This window comes from Capricornis sumatraensis, chromosome 10, assembly GCF_032405125.1.
Source record: "Capricornis sumatraensis isolate serow.1 chromosome 10, serow.2, whole genome shotgun sequence".
Lineage (NCBI taxonomy): Eukaryota > Metazoa > Chordata > Mammalia > Artiodactyla > Bovidae > Capricornis > Capricornis sumatraensis.
The window spans coordinates 51,675,625-51,700,278 of NC_091078.1; the positions used below are offsets into that span (position 1 = coordinate 51,675,625).

Sequence of the window (24,654 nt, forward strand, 5' to 3'; positions counted from 1 at the left end):
GACGCGCCAAGTGCGGGCGCCTAGGGGCGGCCGAGTTCTGCGCGCCCGACCTACGCGCCGGGCACTAGGGCAGAGCGCCTGCGCGCCCAGTCACGTGTTGGGCGCTCAGCGCAAAGCGGGTTAAAAGTGACGACCGCGGAGAGCCCGTGAGCGCCTCGCCGGTCCGCGCGGCGCTCCTCGAGTCCCCTAAGCCGGTTCTAAGGGAGGCCGTCCGGCTCTCCTCTATCACTTCCCGCCCTCTCGGCCCGGCTCAGCTCCACGCAACGCCTAGCACACTTCCTCTCCGCTTACACAGGCGCGTGAAACCGCCTCTTTCAACTGACAATGAAGCCGTAGCCGCGCAGCACGGCCGCTGCGGGCCAACGGGCGCGAGGCCGGGAGGGGGATGGGGAGGGGAGAGGAGAACGGTTGGGCCAAGCCCCGCCCCAGCTCGCACTCCTATTGGCCGGCACTAGGGCTCTGGGCCCGCCCCCTTACGGACCTGTCGCATTGTGACAGGCGGAGGGGCCAGTTCCTGTTGGGTCGGGGGCGGAGTCAGGGGTAGCCTGAGCTCCGCCCGGACGCCCGGGGGCTCCTCCTCCTGTTCCTCACGGCGCGGCGGGCGGCGGTTGTGAGGGGAATGTCACTGCCGCTCCGAGAGGTGGTGCCGCCTCCGACTGCTCCTGCTCTTTCTCTGGCGCCCTCGTCCCGTCAGCTTTCGCCGTTGCCGCAGCTGCACTGAGGAGACGGATGGCTAGAGGGGCGCAAGGGCCATCCGAGTTGAGAGAGCGGCGGTCGCGACCACTGCTGAGGCGGAGACTCCCCGCCGCCGCCTCCACCCCCAGTTTTCTGGCCTCGCGGCGCTGAGGGCGGGCGCGCGCCGCGCTCTTCCCTCCTCCCTCTCCTCATTCTTCCTCCTCCTCCTCCTCCTCCTCTGGGTCCCCGCCCAGCACCCCTCGCACCAGGCGGCGGCGGCGGCGGCGCGGAGCGAGACCCGCCGCCGGGGCACAACATGGCGGAGCCCTCGGCCCCGGAGAGCAAGCACAAGTCGTCCCTCAACTCGTCCCCGTGGAGCGGCCTCATGGCCCTGGGGAACAGCCGGCACGGGCCCGGAGCCCAGTGTGCGCACAAGGCGGCGGGCGGCGCGGCGCCTAAGCCGGCCCCCGCGGGGCTGTCCGGGGGGCTGTCGCAGCCGGCCGGCTGGCAGTCTCTGCTTTCCTTCACCATCCTCTTTCTGGCCTGGCTCGCCGGCTTCAGCTCGCGCCTCTTCGCGGTCATCCGCTTCGAAAGCATCATCCACGAGTTCGACCCGTGGTGAGTGCCCGCCGCCCCTCCCCCGCCGCCGTTACCCCCCCCCCCCACCCCCACCGCCCGCTCTGCCCGGACCGGCCGTGGGTCCGGGGAGCTCGGGCGCGCCCCCGTCCGCGGCGAAGTTTCTCCGCGCGGCTCGAGGCGGGGCGTCGGGGCCCGACCGGGACCTTGACCCGGGGCCGGGCGAGCCTGCCGACTCCCGGGAGGGCGAACGTGGCTCTTCGCGGCCGGCTCGGCCCCCGGAGCCCTACCCGCCTCGCGGGCTGCCGGACGGCAGACTCCCCGCCTCCCCACTGCCCGGGGCTCTCAGCTTCTCGGGCGCCTTCTCGTCTGGCTGGGGTGGGATCGCCCGGGGGGGGGGTGCCCCGTTGCAGTTGGAGGTGAGTCTCGATGTGCCGGAGCCTCGTCTGCTCAGACTCGCAGTTGCACGCTTTTACGTTGTCTCTCTGGGCTCTCAGACGGGAAGGGAAAAAGCGAACGAGCGAGGTGTTGGAGCAAAGGAAATAATATCCCTGAAAGTGATCTGAAAGCTAGGGACGCTAATTTATTTAACGTGAGATATTGTCAAGAATGGCTTTTTTTTCACGGCCCTTAAGTGCATTCCGCACCTCACCGGTCCACAATTACCTTGGCTCATGACTTGACCAAACTGTCACCCTCTATGTTATGCACAATATCCGAAAGCGTTACATTAGTTCCTTTACTGGTCTCTGTAGGAAGGTTTGTGGATTAGAGAACGAACAGTAGCATAGTGGAGGGGAGCCTTGGATTTTAATACTGAATTTGCACATGGCATCAGGGACTGACCTAAGGTTTTAGGAAATTACCCCATTAAGAGCACTGGCTAATTTATCTAATTTAATTAATTGGTCTGTGATAGGAAGAGTGCTTTAATATTTTTTGCAACTTGCCCAGCCTAGGTTAAGTTTCTTGTGGGTTTTATTTTAGTCTGAATCTATGCCTTTTAACTAACTTAATTCATCGTGACCCATCACCGTTGAGTTAATCTTACTTCCTTATAATCAGACCCGACTAAACTGGTATTTATCGCTGGGATTAAAGAGAGAGAAAATCTTCTTGAGAGTTACTAAATATATGACTAATAAATATTTGGGGGAGTGATGTTAAAACACCAATTGAAGTTCTGTCACAGATAGAAAAATTGGTAGTGCATCGTCTGTTGAACACCAGAGGGGTCCACTCCTGGAGAATTCAATTTACATAGACAATTAACAGCTGTGACATGCTTCCATGAAACGTTTTCAAAAGCATTTTAGAGGTGTGTTTTTTTTTTCTTTTTAAAAATAACTTTTGTGTTACTTGGAATCACAGAAGAAAATAAATTCCTGTGAAGCCTTATGAACCAGAGTATTCTTAGTCCTAGCTTTTAAACACATAAGCAAGTGAGATAAAAATGAAATTGGAACCAGAAAATGAAAACTGCTAATGTGTTGCTGAACAATGTGAAAAGAGAAAGTTCTGTTTTTTCAGATTACAAGAGCAGAAGTGCATGGTTGACCAAACGTTTCGGGTAACAAAATTTGTGAATTCTGTTTCTGGAGAGTATAATTTTTAAAAGCACAATTTTTAATAGTAACATTGAGGCTTAAATTAAAGATTGCAGAGAAATTAACAGCTGCATTGGTATTTTTCCTTATTTTGAAGGAAGGTTAGACCTGTGCATCTAGCCAGCCAAAGAGTTTCTACTAAAATTGAATATTATAGTCATGAAAAGTCTTACTGGATTGCTTCACAGATAAGTTTTTTTTTAGTATGGCAAAAAATTAAAAGTTGATTTCTTCTCTAGTTTTGAAAATATACTCCAAGGGTTTTTGGAGAACAAAATCCTTTTTTGCTCACACGAAAATGTGTTTTGTGCCCCTTTTTCTATGTATAAGACACATTTTAGAAGCATCCTTGAGTGGAATATATAACGTTTGACTTTGATTCATATACTCTAAAGGTATATAAACCTCAGAAGTCTTAAAGATCTATTTGATGTAGCTGTTCAGCTTACTGATAGTTTTAATATTTATGTTTTGTTATATTCTTGGTTAAACATTTATGTTCATAATGTTAGATAATTCTGACTAGTAGTAAATAGCTTTTTATAATGAAGGAATTTTCCCTACCTTTTATTGTGAATGGACATTTGCCAGTGTAAACCTTAAATAGAATTCAGATGACTTAGAATTTTCAGTCAAAAAAAAAAATTTCCTTTTTTGCTCATTTATGTTTTTCCTGTCATGTCTTTCAAAGAATTCGGGTATCTTATTTTTAAAACCCATTCTTACTGAAAAATTTAAATTTTAAAAGTAGTTTTTCTTCAAAGCTACTAATATTACCAGCACTTTGATTCTACAAACACTCAGATATTATACTGTCTTGGGAGTCTCTCAGATTACTGTTTTAACATGTAGTAGTGACATGAACCTTTAATAATATTTGAATGTTCCTCTCAGGTTCTGAACCCACAAACCAGTTTTTCTCTGACCTTCCCTGATCCTTTTTTTTTTTTTTTTCTTCATGTTTCTGTACACTGGCTTCACTTCTGAGGTCTTTTTAGTGAAAAGTTTACTTCCTCTGTTTGATTGTAAGTTATTTCTATAAATTTTAATAGTAGTACTTATATTGTGTAAGACTCTAGTTAGCTGCCAAAGGTGACTCATTGTCACAAAGTTATACTTGTTTTTTAAAAAGTTTGTCATTTAAGTTATTTTATAAAGCTTACCAGTTGTTAGAAGGTGTGGTATGTGATGTTCATTAATATTTATTGAATTTTAAAGTACACTGCACTTTTTTAGAACTTCACTGCATTTTGGGTAATGATCTGTTCCCCACTTCACTTTAGTAATTTTCCCCCTTATCAGTTGAGTTGATCATACATGAGGACACAGTTTGAGAATTTGTTGTTTGTACTTGGCAAACATTTGGTTGACCAACTTGTTTAACAGCACCTAATTTTATCTTTTTATCTGGCACAGAATGTAGTTTCTACTTATTTTTGTTGTAGCTGTTAATACTTTTATATTAACCAAGTGCTTTTCCCATAACTATTATCTTGTTAATTGTGGTAGCTTTTCCCACAAATGCAGTGGAAAAGCTCCCTATAAAAGAGGAGTTGCTCTTCTCCCCTGCCTGCAAGGTTGGAGAAGGGTTCTCCCTGGAGCCCTGGAAGGAGAATTCTCTCAGCCTTGAGTTAACTGCAGTTAACTATAAAAGGGTAGCAGGGCAGAAAGCTGCAGTTTATGGAGTTGAAACTTGGGAGGCAATTTTTCATAAAAACTTTGGTATAAATAGGTTAATTAGTACAAACATGTTTTCAGAGGAGTGATAAACCTTTGGAACGTAGCGTAAGCTGTTTGTAAGTTGGGGACTACTTCCTGTACTTTGAAGTCTCCATGTTTTTCTTCACTTGACAAATGACAAAAGAGGCCGTTGACCTCAGTTCTGAACATGACAAAATGGGTAACAAAACCAATTTTAGAGCCGGAATGTCACAAAATCTTAAGTCTCTTTACAGAATCATTAGCAACAGCAATCCAGAGGCCCTTCAGAACAGGTATACTGTCACTGATTTCATTGTAATTTAAAACTTCTCAAGCCTTGAGCCCTGGAGATCTTTCCACTTTCCACTTCTAAGAACACTTAGGGAGGAGGCGCAGGAAGTGTGTGGAGCTCCTGGGTTGAATGAGGGGATTGGACCTGCTCCCACTGGCTGAGTGTGGTGGCTCCTGTAGGTCATAATCACAGGTTTCCTGAGGCGTCTCATAGGTGCTGGGGAAGTTAGGCTCTGTCAACAACCACTCTGGAACTTTTTTTCTGTCTTTATTTGTGTATTGAGGGCCAACTTGAATAAGACTGCACACCCCTTACTGCCATAAGCAGTTTGCACAATGTTGGTCTGAGGAACTTTGATTAAGGAATTGCATCTAGGTTCTGACCCAGTTATGAATATGGGCAGACTTACTAGCCTGTCCATGCTTTGTCTTCTCTGATTTTTATGCTTTCAGTAAGTTTTGGGTGCTTTGTGTGGTATGAGAAAGTGTTAAAAGTTGTCTTCATCGTAGTATCTTATTATGAATCAGTGCCTACATGCTCTCAGAAATAATGGAATGATGGATATTCTCAAGTGACTGAAACATTTTTTCCCATCATTTTGTTTACTTTGAAAACTTAATGCTGTTAGGGAAAGACAGTACTGCATTATAAAGTGCTTTATACAGTACCTGTATTATAAAGCACTGTACAGTTCAGCAGCTCGGTATATTGCTTGATTGTCATATTATGAAAATTTTCAAGCATACAGAAAAGTTGAAAGATTTTTACAGTGAGCACTCATACTGCACTTTGTTGTTTAGTTGCTAAGTCGTGTCCGACTCTCTTGTGACCCCATGGACTGTAGCCCGCCAGGCTCCTCTCTGTGGGATTTTCCAGGCAAGAATACTGGAGTGGATTGCCATTTCCTTCACCAGTTAGTATTTACTTAATTTGCTTTATCATGTCTTTCTATCTGTCCATTACTGCTTTTAAATCCTGCTTGTAGGATACTAATAGTACACTGTAATGTGAAGAATGTTATCTTTGTTCCTCAACTCTGTGATAAAGAGGAGCTCTTATCTCTAGGTAGCATTTATTTTCTATAATACTTGAATATAATGAGCACAAATACAGTTTATATATCATCTTCAAATTGAACTGCAGGTTAGAATCAGATTCAGTCATTCTGGGTTTTGGTTAGTAACTCACCTGAGTACATTTTAAGTCAGTGCTTTTAGCCCAAGTCTGTTAAACGACTTAAAAGTGAAAAGAAAGTGAAGTCACTCAGTTGTGTCCGACTCTTTGTGACACAATGGACTGTAGCCTACCAGGCTTCTCCGTCCATTTTCCAGGCAAGAGTACTGGAGCGGGTTGCCATTCCCTTCTCCAAAGTTGAATCCTGTGTCTCAGGAGAAATTCTGAAGGTTTTATTAGATTTAGTTTTTGTGGAACCGCTAAACTCGTTTGAAATATTAGAAGCCTTTTATTGGTGAGCCTGTGCTTATTATGAGTTTCTTTCTTTCTTTCTTTCTTTTTTTAGTGTTTTGGCTGTGCTCCATTGCTGTGCACAGACTTTGTCTAGTTGGGCTTCTCATTGTGGTGACTTGCAGACCACAGCCTCTAGGGCGCAAGGGCTCCATAGTTGTACATGGGCTTAGTTGCTCCTTGGCCCATGGAATCTTCCTGAACCAGAGATTGAACCCCTGTCCCCTGCCATTGATTGGTGGCTTCTTAACCACTGGACCACTAAGGAGTCTTCTGATGAGTCTTATTCGTGCTTTTTTTGCCATGTTTTATCCACATGGAATGTGTAATTGAGTATTATGTATGATTCCAAAAGTGGCTTCTCTCAGTCCCTGCAATAAATGGGAAGAAAGGAAAACATTTTCAAACAATGTAGGACCCACAGTTGTAACACATGGGCAAAATTAATAATTCTGAAAGGGAAAAATATATAAATAGTTAACCTGCTATTCCATTTTTACTCCTTTATTTGCTTAATCTTGATTCTGGTGGCTTTTTTGTTTTTAAACCTATTGCTCTTTTTCTGAGAGGGTTTCTATGACCTTACTTTATTTTCTTACATAAAAAGATAATTTCCAGGAATTTAGAAATTGATAGAAAGTGTGTGCTTAGTCGCTCAGTTGTGTCCCAACTCTTTGCGACCCCATGGACCCTACCAGGCTCCTCTGTCTATGGGGATTCTTCAGTCAGGGATACTGGCGTGGACTGCCATGCCTTCCTCCAGGGGATCTTCGCGACCTAGGGATCAAACCCAGGTCCTCCAGCATTGCAGGTGGATTCTTTACAGTCTGAGCCACCAGGGAAGCCCAAGGATACTGGAGTAGGTAGCCTATTCCTTCTCCAGGGGATCTTCCTGACCCAGGGAGACCCAGCGATTGAACCAGGGTCTCCTGTATAGAGGGTGGATTTTTCATCAGCTGAGCTACCAGGCAGTACTATAAGATTAAAAGAAAAATCTGTTAGGGGAGAGTCAGGCTGGAAGTGGAGAAGGAAATGGCAACCCACTCCAGTATTCTTGCCTGGAGAATCCCAGGGACAGAGGAGCCTGGTGGGCTTATCTGTGGGGTCACACAGAGTCGGACACAACTGATGTAACTCAGCAGTGGGAGCAGCAGCAGGGCTGGAAGAAACAGCAACTACTCAAGGCTCTCATATCTTAGGTAAATGTAGGTTAACTGGCATTTGTAGACTTGCCAGGAAACTGAACTACTGTTTGGAGCCTTATTTTTTTGGAAAAGGACTTTCATAGTTTTAAATGAAAGACATTTAAACAAATATTTTGGAATATAACCTGTATTTAAGTTGGTAAATATCTTTATGTTGTTCAAGTTTGTACTATTTTTAGAAAAGCAAATTTCTAGGAAATTGTGACTGGTATACATGTCATCTGTGACTTTTCTTTCTTTGGAACTTAATACTGCAGGGTAACTTGAATGTATGTTCTAAAAAGTGGTAAATGCTTAGTTTTTACATGGTCTTATAACTTGATTTTAGATCTTAGAATTGAAGAGATAAGGTAACATCTTTTATTTCAGTAGATAAAAAATATTTCAGTGCAGTATTACTCTCAAAAACTGAATAATACAGGTCTGCCTGTTCTCCAAAATCTGTCCTTTTTATTACATCTTTTGCCTCCAAGGCAGGATTAAATGACAGCGTCCTCCATTTAATTTATGTTTTTTAATCAGCCGCCCTGATTTAAGTCTTAACACGATGGCCTATCAAAATGCCTGGGCACACACAGTTCCTGTTCTGACTAACTACACACTCACTAGTTGGATGATGGCTAATTACTTTTTTGTTTTGATGTAGGGAAGAGAGAAGAGTCGATGGTGGCTTAAAGTTGTTATACCCGAATAATGACTAGGCAATTTTCAGAGAGGGGCTTTTAAGGGAATAGCTGGATGAGAGGGGAAAATGATTGAATTCAACTCAATGTTTTCATTTAGATTTGTCTATAAAAAGTTGAGAGAAATGAAGTTGGAAGTATTAAGCCATTCCAGTTAAGGAAATTATGGTTGTTACTGTTCAGTGGCTAAGTAGTGTCTGATTCTTTGCTCTTGGAATTCTATAGTCTAAAGGACTTTTTAGAGAGTTAATGTTGGTCAGCTTGTCTTGTTTTCAGGACAAAGAATCAGCTTGTTTCCTGACTGCCAGAGGACTGGAGTACTCTTTCTAAGGTAGTATAGTTGTGGGTTGGCCAAATTATTTTGTATTTTCTTTGCATCTGTGTTTGCATTAGAAGTTTTTTGAGAAGTTGTTTGGAGATTATTACTTCAAAAGATGAGGGGAAGTTAGTGTCTGCTGCTGCTGCTGCTGCTGCGTCGCTTCAGTCATGTCCGACTCTGTGCGACCCCGTAGATAGCAGCCCACCAGGCTGCCCCGTCCCTGGGATTCTCCAGACCAGAACACTGGAGTGGGTTGCCATTTCCTTCTCCAATGCATGAAAGTGTCTACCTTCACTTAAATCTGTCTGGGAGATGTTCGTAGTTCAAGTTTAGCTATGGAAATGGCTTTTATGTGAAGTTTGACTCTTTAGAACTAGTGATTTTCAAAACTCCATCAGTTATCTGTAATTTCTATAAGTTACTAGTTTCCATAGTTCAACTTTTCAAGCTTCTATTTTTGATTTTTTTTTCTTTATTCTTATCTCAAGGGAAATATTACCACAGAAAAACATAAAGAAATTCTATGTTTCTGTTAGTAAAGTACTAGTGATTTGCTGATAACCAAGTTGGTAAGGTTTCTTTTGGAATTTCCTTTTAATTTCTTTTTCATGCCTTGCAGGTTTATTAGCTATTCTCAAGTAGTTAAAGATTTTTCTTCATACTGTGGATTTTCTTTTCTTTAGTGATATCTCGCAGTCTCTGCAACCTACAGATGACTTGGACTGAATTTGGTTTTTAAATTTAAATTATTAGGTTCTGTTTTTTTAGGTAGATGGATAGATAATATTACAGCATATACTTTTTCATACTATTTTAAAAATTAAAATTAGTAATTCATAATTAATTTCTAAAATGCCAGTATATGCATACCTTAAATGTGCTGCTGGCCAAAACCTGGAAACTTACTTGTGACTATCATGCCTTTTTAATTCTTTTAATGAAGTAAAATGGACATATAACATTAGTTTCAGATATACAACATATGATTTAATATTTGTATACATTTTGAAATAATCACCAGGGGAACTCTACCTAACATCTATCAATCACCTTATATAGTTACCCTCCCCACTTTTTTACTGTGATGAGAACTTTATAGATCTACTCTTTTAGCAATTCATGCTTATTCTTAAAACACCAGTAACTCCTGTTAAGTAGAATGCAACCTGTTTAAGTAGTTTTTATTATTAAACTAGTTATCGGACCGTCTTACCTGTGTAATTCATAGAAAAAATAATGGAGTATAGAATTACTGGAAGGTGGCATTCTTTTAGTTTTTGAGATATTCTGAAAATGTCTTAAATATTTAGATAAAAGAATCATATGCTGTCAGTGAGAAGATATTCAGCTTCAGTCTGTTAAAAATTTTTCCCTTACAGTGAAACACATTCTGAAAAGTATATAAACCTAATGTGCAGTGTAATGACTGATTATAAAATAAACACCAACGTGACCATCACCTCCATCATCAAAAGAATTGCCATCAGCGGATGTCCCCTGGGTGGTCCACTCCTAAGACTCAGAGCTTGTAATGCAAGGGGCACGGGTTTGATCCCTGGTCAGGAAACTAGATCCCATGTGCTGCAGCTAAGGCCCAGTGCAGTCAAATAAATATTTTTTTAGGAAAAAAAATTGCTGCCACCTCAGAATTCTTGTGGAGAAGGCAATGGGAACCCACTCCAGTACTCTTGCCAGGGAAATCCCATGGACGGAGGAGCCTGGTGGGCTACAGTCCATGGGGTCGCGAAGAGTTGGACACACGACTGAACGACTTCACTTTCACTTTTCACTTTCATGCACTGGAGAAGAAAATGGCAACCCACTCCACTATTCTTGCCTGGAGAATCCCAGGGACGGGAGCCTGGTGGGCTGGCTTCTGTGGGGTCGCACAGAGTCTGACACGACTGACATGACTTAGCAGTAGCAGAATTCTTATTGTGTGCTTTCTCAATCCATCCCCCTCCCCACGACACACGTGATAGTAATTACATTCTGCTTTTTCTCCTAGGTGGTATAATTCTGAGTGCATTCCTAAATAATAAAGTTTTGCCTATCTTAGAACTCTAGAAAAATGAACTTGTGGCTTTTGTGTCTTGCTTTTTTTGTTGTTCATCACTGTAAGATTAATCTTCAGTGCTTGAAGAGTGTTGAGAGTATGTCAGAAATAAGGTTTGACAATAATTTGATTCACCATACTTTTCAACCACCTGGGGAGGTTGCCTGCTCTTTTGCATCAGAAGTATCTGTAAGACAAGTTTTTTAAAGGTATGGAGAGATTTAATCTTTTCAGACAGTAAGACTACAAGAGGTTGGGGACGAGACATCACTTTCAGGAGACAAATGATAATCAGATAAATGCAAGATTATTGGCTTTTTAAACTGTAGCTTTTGCCAAGTGTTGTTCTTTTTAAAGTATATACACTAAAATTTACATAAGAAAAAGTTGCTGTAATTCTTGAAAGAGAATGTTGAAAGGGAATCTGAACTATAGGAATTTAGGAAAACCCTAAGACTGAACTGTTTAATGCATTAATATTTTTGTAGAGGATTGTTGACTCCAGGTTGGTTGTGATTTCGTAGAGATATTATGGCTCTTGAATAGCTTTCTTTTCTCTGAGTGTTGCTTTCTTGTTGCTTTCTTCCAGCCTTCCATGGGCACCACTTTTATTCTTTTCCCATATTGTTACCCACCTGGGTTCTTCGGGCTTCCCTTCTGGCTCAGCTGGTAAAGAATCTGCAACGGGGGAGACCCACGTTCAATCCCTGGGTTGGGAAGATCGCCTGGAGAAGGGAAAGGCTACCCACTCCAGTATTCTGGCCTGGAGAATTCCATGGACTGTATAGTCCATGGGGCCACAAAGAGTCGGACACGACTGATCGACTTTCACTCTGGGTTCTTCAGTCAATAGAAATTGATAAGAGGCTTCTTTAATCAATATATATTGATAAAAGGACTCCTGCAGCAGGAGGGAACAGAAATAAGTAACGGGGTCCCTTGCTTGCACCTTGCAGAGAGGTGAGCTGGTGGTCCCTTAGGGATGATGGTAGGATTGGAGGGTCGGGTCAGGTAGTCTTTCTACCCCGTTGATGCTGTGTGCAGGGATAATGTGCAACTTGCTTTTGGTCCTGGCACCTCAGAAGTAGCAGTTTCTTGGCCTTTTTGTATAATTTGCCCCAACCTGCACATGCACAGAGTTATTTTTAGTCCCTTACAGTTTCTTTGTATTCTGTTGCTCAGGGAGATGTTTGTCCATGTACAAGTGCGGTAGGAAATGGTCCCAGGTCCCAGCCAGTTTCAATATCTTTTTTTCTTTATTGATTTAGTAGTTATCTTGGTCTTCAGGAAAAATGTGAGAGGGGTGATGGTAGAATCCTTTCAAAAGCTTCTAGAGGGGATAAAAAAATTTTTTCAGAGAAAGGTAAAGTAGAGGTCATTGATTTTTATGTAGGAACTTAGTATTTATTGGGGTGTGAGAATTTGTCATGTATTCGGAAGTGATTTAAAGATACTATTGGAGACGTTATTCCAGATTATGAGCTTCTAATTAGCAGTTCTTAAGTGAAACACACATATGAATGCTTCTAATGCATTTCTGTTTATTGGTTAGAATGATTTTGATCAAATTTAGTGGTATTTTTCTGCTGTGCATTAGTATGGAACCCCGGAGAAGGCAATGGCACCCCACTCCAGTACTCTTGCCTGGAAGATCCCATGGATGGAGGAGCCTGGTAGGCTGCAGTCCATGGGGTTGCTAAGAGTCGGGCACGACTGAGCGACTTCACTTTCACTCTTCACTTTCATGCATTGGAGAAGGAAATGGCAACCCACTCCAGTGTTCTTGCCTGGAGAATCCCAGGGACGGGGGAGCCTGGTGGGCTGCCATCTATGGGATCACACAGAGTCAGACACGACTGAAGCGACTTAGCTGCAGCAGCAGTATGGAACCCATGCTACTTGAATGGATAACAGTTGGTTTCTTTTGTAAACAAAAAAGACTATATAGTTATCATTAACAGTTGAAGAATATTAATCTCGGACGTTCTTTCTTCAGACTTCAAATTGAGCTAACCAGTATTCATAAGGAAGATGTATTTATTATCCTTTTTTCTCCAAATCCCATGTAATGCATGCCAGAGAGAAACTTTGAATTAGGCTCTATTTGTATAATGGTCCGACTTAATGATTTAAGGTATTTTAACACCTTCAGTGTTTCTCGTGTGAATTCTTCAGGGAAGTAGGGCTGTTTTTCTAAAGAGAATGTATTAATTATTAGGAAATGCCCAGCATACTTCTTTCAGAAATAACAATCCAATATAGTTTATCTGTTTTATGTGAGAAATTTAGGTACAAGTTTTCTTAATCCCACTATAAAGCAGACTTCAGTTAAATTTTGTTTATGACTGTTCATTTAACCAAATAGGCCAGAGCCATTTTGGAGAAGATTTATAATTTTTTATAAATTATTGTTATTACTATACAAAGACAAAGGAAGATCCTTAAGAACATCATCTTCCTAGAATATCTACATTATATTGGGAGCGTAGTGAATGATCAATGATGATAACCACATTTTATGTTTTGGTCATGACAGTGATGGAACAAGAAGTGCTTATTGTGTAATACTTTGATAAAGTTTGGCTTTGACTGTGCTGTCAGGAAAATCACGTGTAGTTGGGATAAAGTGATAATAAGTCATATTTGGTCTAAATCCTCTTCTGTGTGTACCCAGTCATGTCTGATTCTTTGTGACCCCATGGGCTATAGCCTGCCATACTCCTCTGCCCGTGGAATTTTCCAGGCAAGAATACTGAAGTGGGTTGCCATTTCCTCCTGCAAGGGATCTTCCCGACCCAGGGATTGAACCTTGTCTCCTGTGTCTCCTACATTGGCAACCGGATTCTTCACTGTGCCACCTTGGAAACCTTAAATCCCCTTGCAGTTTCCTAAATGTTGAGAGCTTTGAATGTGTCATTTATGTGTTAATGAGTGAAGTTGGGAAGCCCCTGGCTCACCTGAGGATGGGAGATGGTTGCCAGTGGGTCTTTTAATTCCACCCCCTGACCTCCAGGGAAGGGAGAGGAGCTGGAGTGATCTAATCACTGGAGAATCACCAGTGGCCAATAATTGAATCAGTCGTTCCTATGTAACAGTCTCCATAAAAACCAAAATAGTGGGAGTTTGGAGAACTTCTAGAACCTTGTGGAGATGGAGCGATGGGTTCGGAGAGAGCGTGGAAGCTCCGTGCCCCATCCGGCACACCAGCTCATTATCTGGCTGTTCCTGACTTCTCTCCTTTTATATTAAACCAGTGATCTACTTAATGAGATACTTGAGATCTGTGAGCTAGTTCAAGGGGTCATGGGTGGTTAGAAGCACAGGTGAACCTGGACTTGTGATTGGCATCTGAAGTTGATGAGGTGCTCAGTTTTGCAGGTGTGAGCCCTTCACTGTGGGATCTGATGCTGTCTCCAGGTAGATAATGTCAGTTGAGTTGTAGGACACGCAGCTAGTGTTGGAAAATTTCTTGGTGGTGTGGGAAAATGCCCCCATTCCCTGCCCCCGTCACACACTGGAATGCTGTGGTGAACTGCTTATAGTGAACATCAAGATCTTACTCTCAATAAAGATGTCATTTTAATGTTAAGAAAGAAAGAGTTGAAGAAAGTAGATGATAATATTTGTAGAAGTAATCTACCTGAGCATCAGGAATTGCCATCAGCAATTGAGAGATGGCTAGTTGGATGGATGGATACCCTAGGAATAATTTTAAGGGAGGGAGATTTTAGTTACATGAGTAAATATTTCTTCCAAATACCAGCAACTCTTAAGTAAAAGTTTTGTCTCACGTTTTCCTAGTTAAGGAACATTGAATAAGAAAAGACAGGTAAGTTAATATCTAAAAATCATGAATGATAAAGTCAGTGCTGTGTTCTTTTGAGATGATAAATGAAGAAAGATATCAGCTATAGAAGTAAAATTCACAAGCTGGCATTTTGTTTGAACTTGAGAAATAATATCTTGATGTGGAAGAACAGGAATGACCATTATATACACAGGTACTAGTTAGAATATACTAAATTCATAAAAATAGGTTTGGATGTGGTTAGATTAATTAATGATCCCTTTGGTTTCTCTCTTCGTGACTTAGCTTTATGGTAACAGGTAATTAATATGGAAATTAAACAACACTTTAGGAAGCATTCCAGATCTGTTTGATCGAAATTTTTAAGCTTTACTGTTAAAGGATACTAAATAAAAATACTCGTTAGGGATGAAATAAGTTGTTTGTCTCCTTTAAAGTGTCCACAGTGGAAATAGTTTTGTCTATGTCTAATCACTGGGAGAATCATTGAATATTGTAGATTTTAAGAGTAAAGTAAACCAAGATATAAACTCTTTATCTTCTTTTACTATGTGTTGGACTCTAACAAAATGATTGATCTGCTCTTTAATTATACTATTATTCATGTAATAATAACAACATTCTTGTGAGTCCTAAACCTGATGTGCTGTAGTGACATTTTTGCTTAAAACTGATTTTTTTTTAACCTTCATACCTCAGGGTGCCTTTAAGAAAAATCTATTATAGTGAGTAAAGTTTGTTGAATATATTGACAATTAAGACATTGAATATGTTCTTAAATTAAAAAATTCAATGAATTTGCTTCATGGAAGTTTAATTTTAGTCCTAATAATATTTTTATTCTAGTTAGCTAAAAAAGAGTTTTGTTTTAATATACTAAGCAGCTTTCTGGCGTTTGAAGGAACAGGGTAATGAAACAATGTGCAGCAGATGAACTGTAATCTTAAAACTGTCAAGTCCGGTCATTTGTTCAAAACAGAAGAATGAGCTTGAGGAGTGACTAAAATCTTACTAAATATAAGAGTTTTTGTTTTTGTTTTCTTTTTTTTGAAGATGGTTAAAAATGAGTTAGTCACTTACTTAGAAAGGGAGATCTTATCTGCTGTTTAAGATACTTATTTTGGTTGTTAAAATAATTTGCTGCATTTAAATGAAGTGTCTGATATAAACAATTTAAAGCAACAAAACAGATTTTCTTTCTGAAATAAGAATCGTTTTGGACTTTTAATAAGTGTTTGTGTAGTTAGTGTAAGTCAAACTATATTGAGAATGCAACTTTCGTATAAAAGAATGTATAAACCCATATATATAGTTAGGAACGTGATAAACACCTGTGAAACTCCTACACAGCTGGAGAACTGGAACGTTACCAACTTCACATTATCTGCGTTCCTTCCCAAGCCTATCCTCATTGTTTGCCTTTTCACACTAGGAAACCAGTTTAACATTTCCTTTGAAATACTGAGGGCAAAAAGCTCATGTATATGTTTCTAGACAGTATATTGCTAATTTTGCTTAGTTTGGAGCTTTAAAAAATATATCCTATATAAAGGGTCTCTGTCTTGGATTTATATATATATATATATATATTTTTTTTAGGTGAACATTTGGGTTTCCTCATTTTTTATGAGTAATGCTACTATGAACATTAAAAACTATAATTTCTGATGCATATGTGTACATGTTTGCTAGAGTGTATACCTGGGAATTTTGTCATGTGTTTTGATTGTTGGTAAAAACAAACCACTACTCTAAACTTAGTGACAAAACAGCATTTCATTATTTTGCAATCTGTGTCTTGAGTGGGAGGTTCTTTTGCTTCATGCTATCAGCTGTGGTGCTGGGATGATTATAGTCAACAGGCTGCAGTCTGCAGGGGCTAGAATGGCTGCAATGTGGACAGCTGAGAGTCATCTGGATTCTTGATTGGGAGCTCAGCCAGGGTCTTTTTTTTTTTGGCTCCTTCACGTGGGCTGACTTCCCTGGTGGCTCAGACGGTTAAGCGTCTGTCTACAATGTGGGAGACCCAGGTTCGATCCCTGGTCGGGAAGATCCCCTGGAGAAGGAAATGGCAATCCACTCCAGTACTATTGCCTGGAAAATCCCATGGACAGAGGAGCCTAGTAAGCTACAGTCCATGGGGTCGCAAAGAGTCAGACACAACTGAGCAACTTCACTTCACTTTCACTCATGTGGGCTACAAGGACTGCCTCACAGCATGGTGGCTGGGTTCTGAGAAAGGGCCTCTGGAGAGAGAGGAAGTTGCCAGGCTAGTCTTGGAGTTAAGGGAGAAGATGCATATATCTATAGGGACAGAATTGTTTTAGGCACCTTTGGAGACTGACTGCCACAGTGTATCACTTTTATCTCCTCTGTGAAATAACTGTTAAGTTTTTGGTCAGTTTTTTAAGCTGGGTTTTGTATTTTGTTGTGTGTGGAGGGGGTGTGGTGGTGCTGATACTAAGTCTAGGTTAAATTCGTTGCAAATTTTACTGCATATTTTGGCATATTGGTCCTTAAAAGCAGTCCTGTGAGACAGATATTTTATTACATTCATTTTACAGGTAAAATCAGTGCTGCTTAGTATGTTAAAGTAGGTCTTAAAAAGTCAGCCAGCCTCGGGATATTTTTGGTATAAACAATAGCATATGTAAACATGAACAATTACGAAATGACATGCTTCCATCAATCTGCCTGCCACCACCCCGCACCAGAAGACTGAAGCTTGGAAAAGTTTACAAGTTTCTCTTCATTCATCTATGGTCAGTTTCAGTGTTTAGGGTGAAGAGTGGCTTTCGTTAGTAAGCTGAGGCTTGGTGATGCCAGAGTGACAGAGCTGGAACCGGTACCTTCAGGTCCAAGTTCTCTATAGTCTTCCTGCCTTCCCCCCATCCTCACTTTTTTTCCTCTAAATTCTTCAGTTGGATCATCAGCAGGATCTGCTAGTACATTTCAGACACTTGTGTTTTTGATAGCCAAACTAGTTCTCCTCTCAGCCTCCCACTTTGAGGATTTGCTGAAGTTCTCAGAACACAGTGGAAAGGAATTGGCTGATATTGGAGATTTCCTTGACTAACTTTGCTTACAAACTGTATATTGGAAATTAAGATGCATAAGTGTTGTGGTCAGAATTCTAGTAAGCCTAGAGATTCACAACTGATGTTCAAGTATCCGCCATATGTATGTACTTTAAAAAGAACACTGTAGGCTTGCATCAAGCTTAGCTGAGTTGCTTTAAAACTGAAAATGGCACGGAGCAAGACTTTAAAATGAAGCAGCTTTCTCTCATGCCTGAGCAAATTCAGAGTATATAGAAATAAGTGCGTGGACATTTCCCAACCCTCAAATTTAGGAAAATCGTTCTTTGTGTAAGTATAGTTTCTGATCATTACAATTCTATTAATATATGTTAAATTCAGACACCTCAGTACAATTCTCCAGTGTAAAAGCAATGCTTCAGGCACCATGACTTACTTTCATGTCACTTCAGGATTTCTTGGGTCCAAGATTCAAAGGCAGAAGCAAAGGTGATGATAGTAATTGTACTTACTGGAGGAGTTTTTGACGAATAGTGGAATTCAGAATTTGGGCTTTGACTTAAGAATGTTTTTCCCAGTGATAACAGCCATTGCAGGACTGAGCCTCTCATTCATTTTTATTTTTCCCAGCCCCATATTCTTCCATTTCCAGTGTCCTGCATATGAAGATTAGTTACCCTTCCTCAGGAAGTAAGCTGAGATAGAACGAATTTGCTATACTGTTTGCATGATAAAGTATAGCTATCAGGTCATGTGGCAAAAGATAGCCCAGGTGAGTATAGAACAATACTATTTTTTTTAAAGGAAAAAATTAAGTTCATTTAAAAATTCAGTAAATGCACGTAACATTTGTAATTCTTAGAATAAACACTTTTAAAATAGAGTATACCAAAAATATGCTATTCTCTTGAGTCTCTGATGCATTTAATACATGTTATTAGTTTATAGAAATTAACAAAATTACCTTTGCTATGTGAAGGACACCAGAGTTTTCTTATAAATCACTGTTTCCTGTCATCTTTTCCTCGAGCCTGAAATGTGGGTCAAAAGGGAGGAGAAAATGGAATCACTCTCCTTTTACTCTTTCAATACTCTTTTGAGTATATTTGCTGATACTTTGAAAATGGGGTGATTAAAACTAGGTAAACTGGATCACTTTCCCCCCACCCCTGGAATGTAGAATGAACTTCATACCTGGAAGAGAACATAGCAGTTATTTGTTAGCATGCACACATGCTCAGTCGTGTCTGACTCTTTGCGACCCTGTGGACTGTAGCCCACCAGGCTCCTCTGTACGTGGGATTCTCCAGACAAGAATACTGGCGGGGGTTTCCATTTCCTCCTCCAGGGGATCTTCCCTTCCCAGGGATCGAACCCAAGTCTCCTGCATTGGCAGTCGGGTTCTTTAACACTGAGCCACTTGGGAAGGTCATTATTTGTTAGAGTGCTTACCAAAATGTTGTGCAGAACACGTATCACAGGAATTATAGTTCAAAACTAAAAAATAACCTATTATAATTTAAATTTGGAAAAACCTGAATACCCTGTGCTCTTTATTACAGTACACATAAACATGTTAAAGGCTGAGACATTTTTGACCATAGTATTGATTTTATTTAGTATTGGTGTCTACATATTAGAGAATTTCTGTAGCTTTTTTTTTTTTTTTTTCTAATTTTCTGTACAATGCAGTTTGGGAAAGACTGATCTGGATGCTTTATTTAATAGATGAGGAATCTGAGGCCTGATGATACTAAGTAACTTCATAGAGCTACAGCTAGGACTGACAGCCTTGCAGGTTTGACATCTTTCCATCTTTATTTTTTAGTTTGAATTACTGCATTGTGAACATCAAGTGTATCTACCTTATAATGGGGGCATGTATATTTTTTCATAATGAAACAGGTATCTGCTCGCTTATACCATCACCCCATTCGTCTTGGTGACAAAGTTGGGTGTTTTGACACTCTTCAGTACTTGGTAGTTTGTCAGATTTTAACATTGCACTCTGGCTTATCAATATGAGGGCCTATATACATTGCTATTTAAGTGGCTGTTTCAGTTTCTCTCTCGATATTGCTTTCCCCCTGAATGTTGTTCACTTTGCTTTTGAATTACCCACTTTGGTTCTTTAATCTCAGCAAATTGTGGATCAGGGGATATTAATACCGTACACGTGCGTGCATGCTTAATTGCTCAGTCTTGTCCAACTCTCTGCAATCCCATGGACTGTAGTCCGTCAGGCTCCTTTGTTCATGGGATTCTCCAGGCAGGAATATTATTGAAAGGGGTTGCCATTCCCTTCTCCAGAGGATCTTCCCAACCCAGGGATTAAACCTGAGTCTCCTGCATTGCAGGCAGATTCTTTACCATCTAACCACCTTGTTAGTTGGAAATCTTATTTCTGTAGTATATAACATGTCTTGGGTTAAGTACATGTATTATAATACATGTTTATATATCAAGTGCTTGTTAGTTGGAAATTAATTAAATTGTATATCACAGTATAGTGCATATAATTATGTAATGGCAGTGTTAGATAAATGGGCTTCCCAGGTGCTAGTGGTAAAGAGTCCACCTGCCAGTGCAGCAGATGCAAGAGACCTGGATTCAGTCCCTGGGTTGGGAAGATTCCCTGGAGACAGAAATGGCAACCCACTCCAGTATTCTTGCCTGGAAAAATCCCATGGACAGAGGAGCCTGGTGGGCTATACAGTCCATGAGGTTGCATAGTGTTGAACATGACTGAAGTGACTTAGAATGTACAGCATGTTTTTATGTGTAACATTTATTGGAGATCTTGTTGCTTTTATGTATGGATGTGTGCCTGAGTAAAATGTGTATGACATAAACATGTGTGTGCTTTGTAGGGAGAAAGAATACATGCAAGTGTGTGTGACTGTCTCTTGTGTAGGTTTTTTAAGATTTCAGTCTGCATTGCATTTAACTGAGCAAAAAGTATCATGTATACTCTTAATGTGTCAAACACACTATTTTATGTATGACCCTTCTGTATGACATTAAGACACTTATTTTGGTAGAAGTTTTTGGTGCCGGCCTATCATCATTTCCTTTTTTCAGTTAAGTGTCCTTTAAAAAGCAGAACACACTCCTTTTTCAAATGGTTACTTATGAAAATTGATAGCTGTCATTGTCAGCTAGGGCAAAAATTGAGAGAGAAGTAATAATATTTTCGCTCTGTGTTTTTGTGAGATCTAATATCTTTTGTCTTTAATGCATCCTACCTTTGTGGGATGGCACAGAGAAGCTCTGTGGGACATCCCCAGCTTTTGAACAGTCCGTGTTCCCCCCCACCATGTGTTGCTCGGGAGTAGAGAAGCAGACTGTTTGTCCATGTGAAACATACAGCATGCTTTCTGCTTACAGAAGATCTTGAGGCAAAATGACCCACACACATCACGTGCAAGAACCAGGGAGGCTATTGAGAGTAGTCTTAGACCCAGTAGCAATTACTTTTCCTAAAAGAGTTGTCATTGATGGTGTGCTAGCGGTTAGTCTGCATTTGTGGGTCTTTTCAAACTTCAAGATTGACCTAATAAAACAGGTTAAAAAAAAAAAGACTTCTTTATTCTGTACCGTTAGTAATCCTTTGAAATTTTGTTTTGCTGTTGTCACTTAATATTGGTATGGATCTCTATAATTGTGTTAGGCTTTAATATATCTCTACATACAAGTTTCCATAGTTTCCAATTGGCTAAAGTGTTCATATGTATAACATGTTAGGATTAGATTGTTCCTTTTAGTAGTTTTAGTAAATTGAGGATTTTTTTCTTCTCAGCATTTCAGTGAGTGTGGCATACTTTTGTTTTTGATACTGCCACTAGATTGCAAGAATTAAAAAAAAAAGGTATATTGAAATGCTGATATGAACTGGTAGCCTTAGCTGCTTTGTATTAATATTTTCCCCTGGCCTGGTTGTTTTCTGTTCCCATTAGTGCTGAATTGGGGGGGGGGGTATATATATATAGTCTTGTTTATATGTAGATCTGGTACCTTGCATAGTCTCTCCATTCCGAGACAAGGTAAAAGAGAAGAGAGGGAAACAAAAAACATTTAATCCTGGATGTAATCACTGGTGTTCTAACACTTTGGGTTTCACTTTGATTATCTTTGTGAAATTCCATTCCTTTCCTTTATTTTATTGATTCTCTTACGTTTACATTGGTATCTGTAGTTGGTCATTTTTGTTGGTGATAACTAGTTGCCTTCTCATCTACCAGATGAATACATATTAACCCAGCTAATTTTGTAAGATCTTGTGCTATACTTTGTTTTTTTTTAAAAAAAAAACACCTCTGAGTTATAATTGACTGTGAATCTTTTCACAGAATGAATTATTTTTGAAAGAGCTTGTCTGTTGATAGTCTTTAGAGAATGGAGTGGTGGATAGAGGCTAGGGTGGTGGTACGTAGCTTCCATCTTAACATTATGTGAGATTCTGTCTTACTATTGGACTTACATCAGCAACTCCCCTTGCTGGTATTATCAAGTGCTAAGTGGCCATATTGGAGAAGTCCATGTGGCAAGGAACTGTGGGCGGCCTCTTGCCAAGAAACCAGGGTCCTCAAGGAAATGAATGCTCCCAGTAATCTAAATGAGCTTGGAAGTAAATTCTTTCTCTAATTGAGTCCCAATGACAGCCCAGCCCTGGTCACACCTTGATCGCAACCTTTTGAGACTGTACAGGGGTGCAATTAAGCTGGGTCTGGATTCCTGACCCACAAAACCATGAGATAATGAATATATGTTGTTCTAAGCCAGTTGAGCTTGTTGTAATTTGTTACACAGCCGTAGAAAACGAATACAAGTACCCTTGATAAACCTTTCCCATCTCTGAATGTTATGTATTTGCCAGGTATTGGGATCCAGTGGTGTGAACCCAGACAGATATGATTCTAGTCTAGTTGGGGAGATAGACTTGAAACAATTAAGAATGACAAATGGTGTGAAGGCCATACCACAAGAGCATCTAATAGACTTAATGAAACATGAGTGTCTCTTTAGGACTTATTCTACTTTTAAAAATACTCTTCCTAGGTTGCCTCGCCCCCACCCCCACTCCACCGCTGTCTCTCTGTCGTTACTACTGGCAGTATATTCTAACATCACAAAACTTGATCCAGCTTTATTTTCTATTAGCATTATGAAAACTATATTACAGCCTTATTATTGCCTCAAATTAATTATTCCTCAATAAGAGAATGAACTGTAGTGTTTATAAATGGAATACTAGTCGGCAAGAAAAAAAGGAACAAACTGCTGCTACATGAATCAGTCTCAGAAACAGTATGTTGAGTGAAAAAAGCCAGACACCAACAGAGAAAAAATCTGTGATCCATTTATAGGAAATCTGAGAACAAACAAAATCAGTCTGTGATGAAAGAACTCAGAAAATGGGAGGGGGAAATGACTCAAAAAGTGATGTAGGAACTTTCTTTAGTGATGGTTTTGGGTGATAGTTATGATTGATGATATGTATAAAATTGTCAAAATTCATTGAATCAAACATAAAACATCAGTGTGTTTTAATGCATGTAAATTATACTTCAAATTTTAAAAATAAAAAAAGTTAGATATCCTTTAGTATCTTTTAGTGGATTTAGTATCCTTTAGTGGATTCTTTTCTCTGGTTGTATTTTCTTGTTGACTATCCCTCCTGTAAGATTGTCCAAGATTGTGCACTTCATGAGGTCAGGGACTGAGTTTGCCTCTGGTTGTTACTTAGAATTGTGTGCTTGTATGCATAGTGCCCAGGCTTATTTCCTCTGAGGGAAAAGTTATTTGTCAACTATAATTTATTCATAAGTTGGTAGCCATATTTCATGGGTGTGTGTTTCAAGAAAAATATTTGTATTGTTTCAGAATTTTGTTATCAGTGTTTATGTCGCTTCTGTTTAAGTGTTGGTAATCTTGCTCTTTTCATCTTTGCCAGCCAGTTTGAGATAACACTGTGCTATATTTATATACCAAAACTTAAAAATCAGATTTTTTTAAAAAATTGTGTTTATTATATTCCTCTTAAGTGAAAACTAGATATTGCTCCTCTTTCTGCCATCTCTAATTTTTTGATGGGGAGCAAAGAATGGAGACACTCTTGTTTTACAGTTTTGATACAAAAAGCCCTTAAGTACCACAGTAATTTGAAAAAGAACGAGATGGCTCCATAGTACTTTGCCTAACTGGTGCTGTCCCTTGTAGTCATGGTGTTATTTTTTCCTCTGATGAAAATAACAGTAAAATTTAAATGATTTAATGGTTGGGTCACAAACTTGAAAAATAAGTATACTCTGGAACTGGTAGATCACAGGTGTAGTTTTTCTGAACTGTTGAAAAAGATAACTCAGAATAGGTTTTTCAGTGCCGGAAAAAAATGCCTTTCTATTGTGACTTATATGTTGGGGGTCTCTAAAAATAAATGAACAATTCTGCAGATTTTTTTTTTTGCATAGTCTTCTGATGAGAGAATTCATATTTTCATCAGATTCTCAGAGGCCCTCATCTAGAAAGATTAAAAATCCCGCCTGTCCCTCCTTTTTTCTCTTAGGATTTTTTTATTGCCAGCTGATGGGTTGCCAACTGTTCAGAAACATAACCAGCTCTCAGTAGGCAGGAAATTACTCTGTACTGTGTTCACCTGTACTGAACAGTTTGAAAGTGTAGTGTTTGTTTCAGTTGGTTCCCTATATTTCTTCATTGTTTTTTTCACTGTTTTTCTGACCTTTTGGGTTGCACAGCTAAATCAGAACTACTGAGTTCCATGGGCTGTTCCCTTTGTTTCTGCATTCCAAACCATTATAGACATAGGTATAAGAATGGTGGAAAAATACTTCCATAAGTAAACCTGATTTTTGTTAGGGAATCTCTGGTCAGAAATGCTTGTTCTCAATTATGATACCAGTTTTTTTGGAGGAAAATAATACTTTCTGGCAAGATGTTTAAAAATGTCAAAGTCTGAAACTGTGGCTACATGCATATTCTGTCATCTGTTAGTTTATTCTGTCCTATTTCTAAATCTTGCCACTCTTTCCTTGAGGTGGTACCTAGCTATAATAACCTATAAAAAGATGAAATAGCATGATTCCTGCAAAAAACTATTTAGGATAAGCTTCATATTTTAAGAAAATTCATATAGAGTTGCTGCATTTTGATATCTATATTTGAGTTTAAAAGACTGTCATATTGAGATAAATCAAAGTTTAATTGTGGAAA

General features: G+C 40.1%; 1 protein-coding gene across 1 annotated transcript in view; it reads left to right on the plus strand.

Moving 5' to 3' along the window:
* Positions 1–991: 991 nt before the first annotated feature.
* The window catches only part of STT3B (STT3 oligosaccharyltransferase complex catalytic subunit B), a 99,810-nt gene continuing 76,147 nt past the window's right edge, over positions 992–24,654 (plus strand). Inside the window, exon 1 of the mRNA XM_068981627.1 lies at positions 992–1,293. Within this exon, the coding sequence (XP_068837728.1) occupies positions 992–1,293 (302 nt within the window). The remainder of the gene's footprint in view (positions 1,294–24,654) is intronic.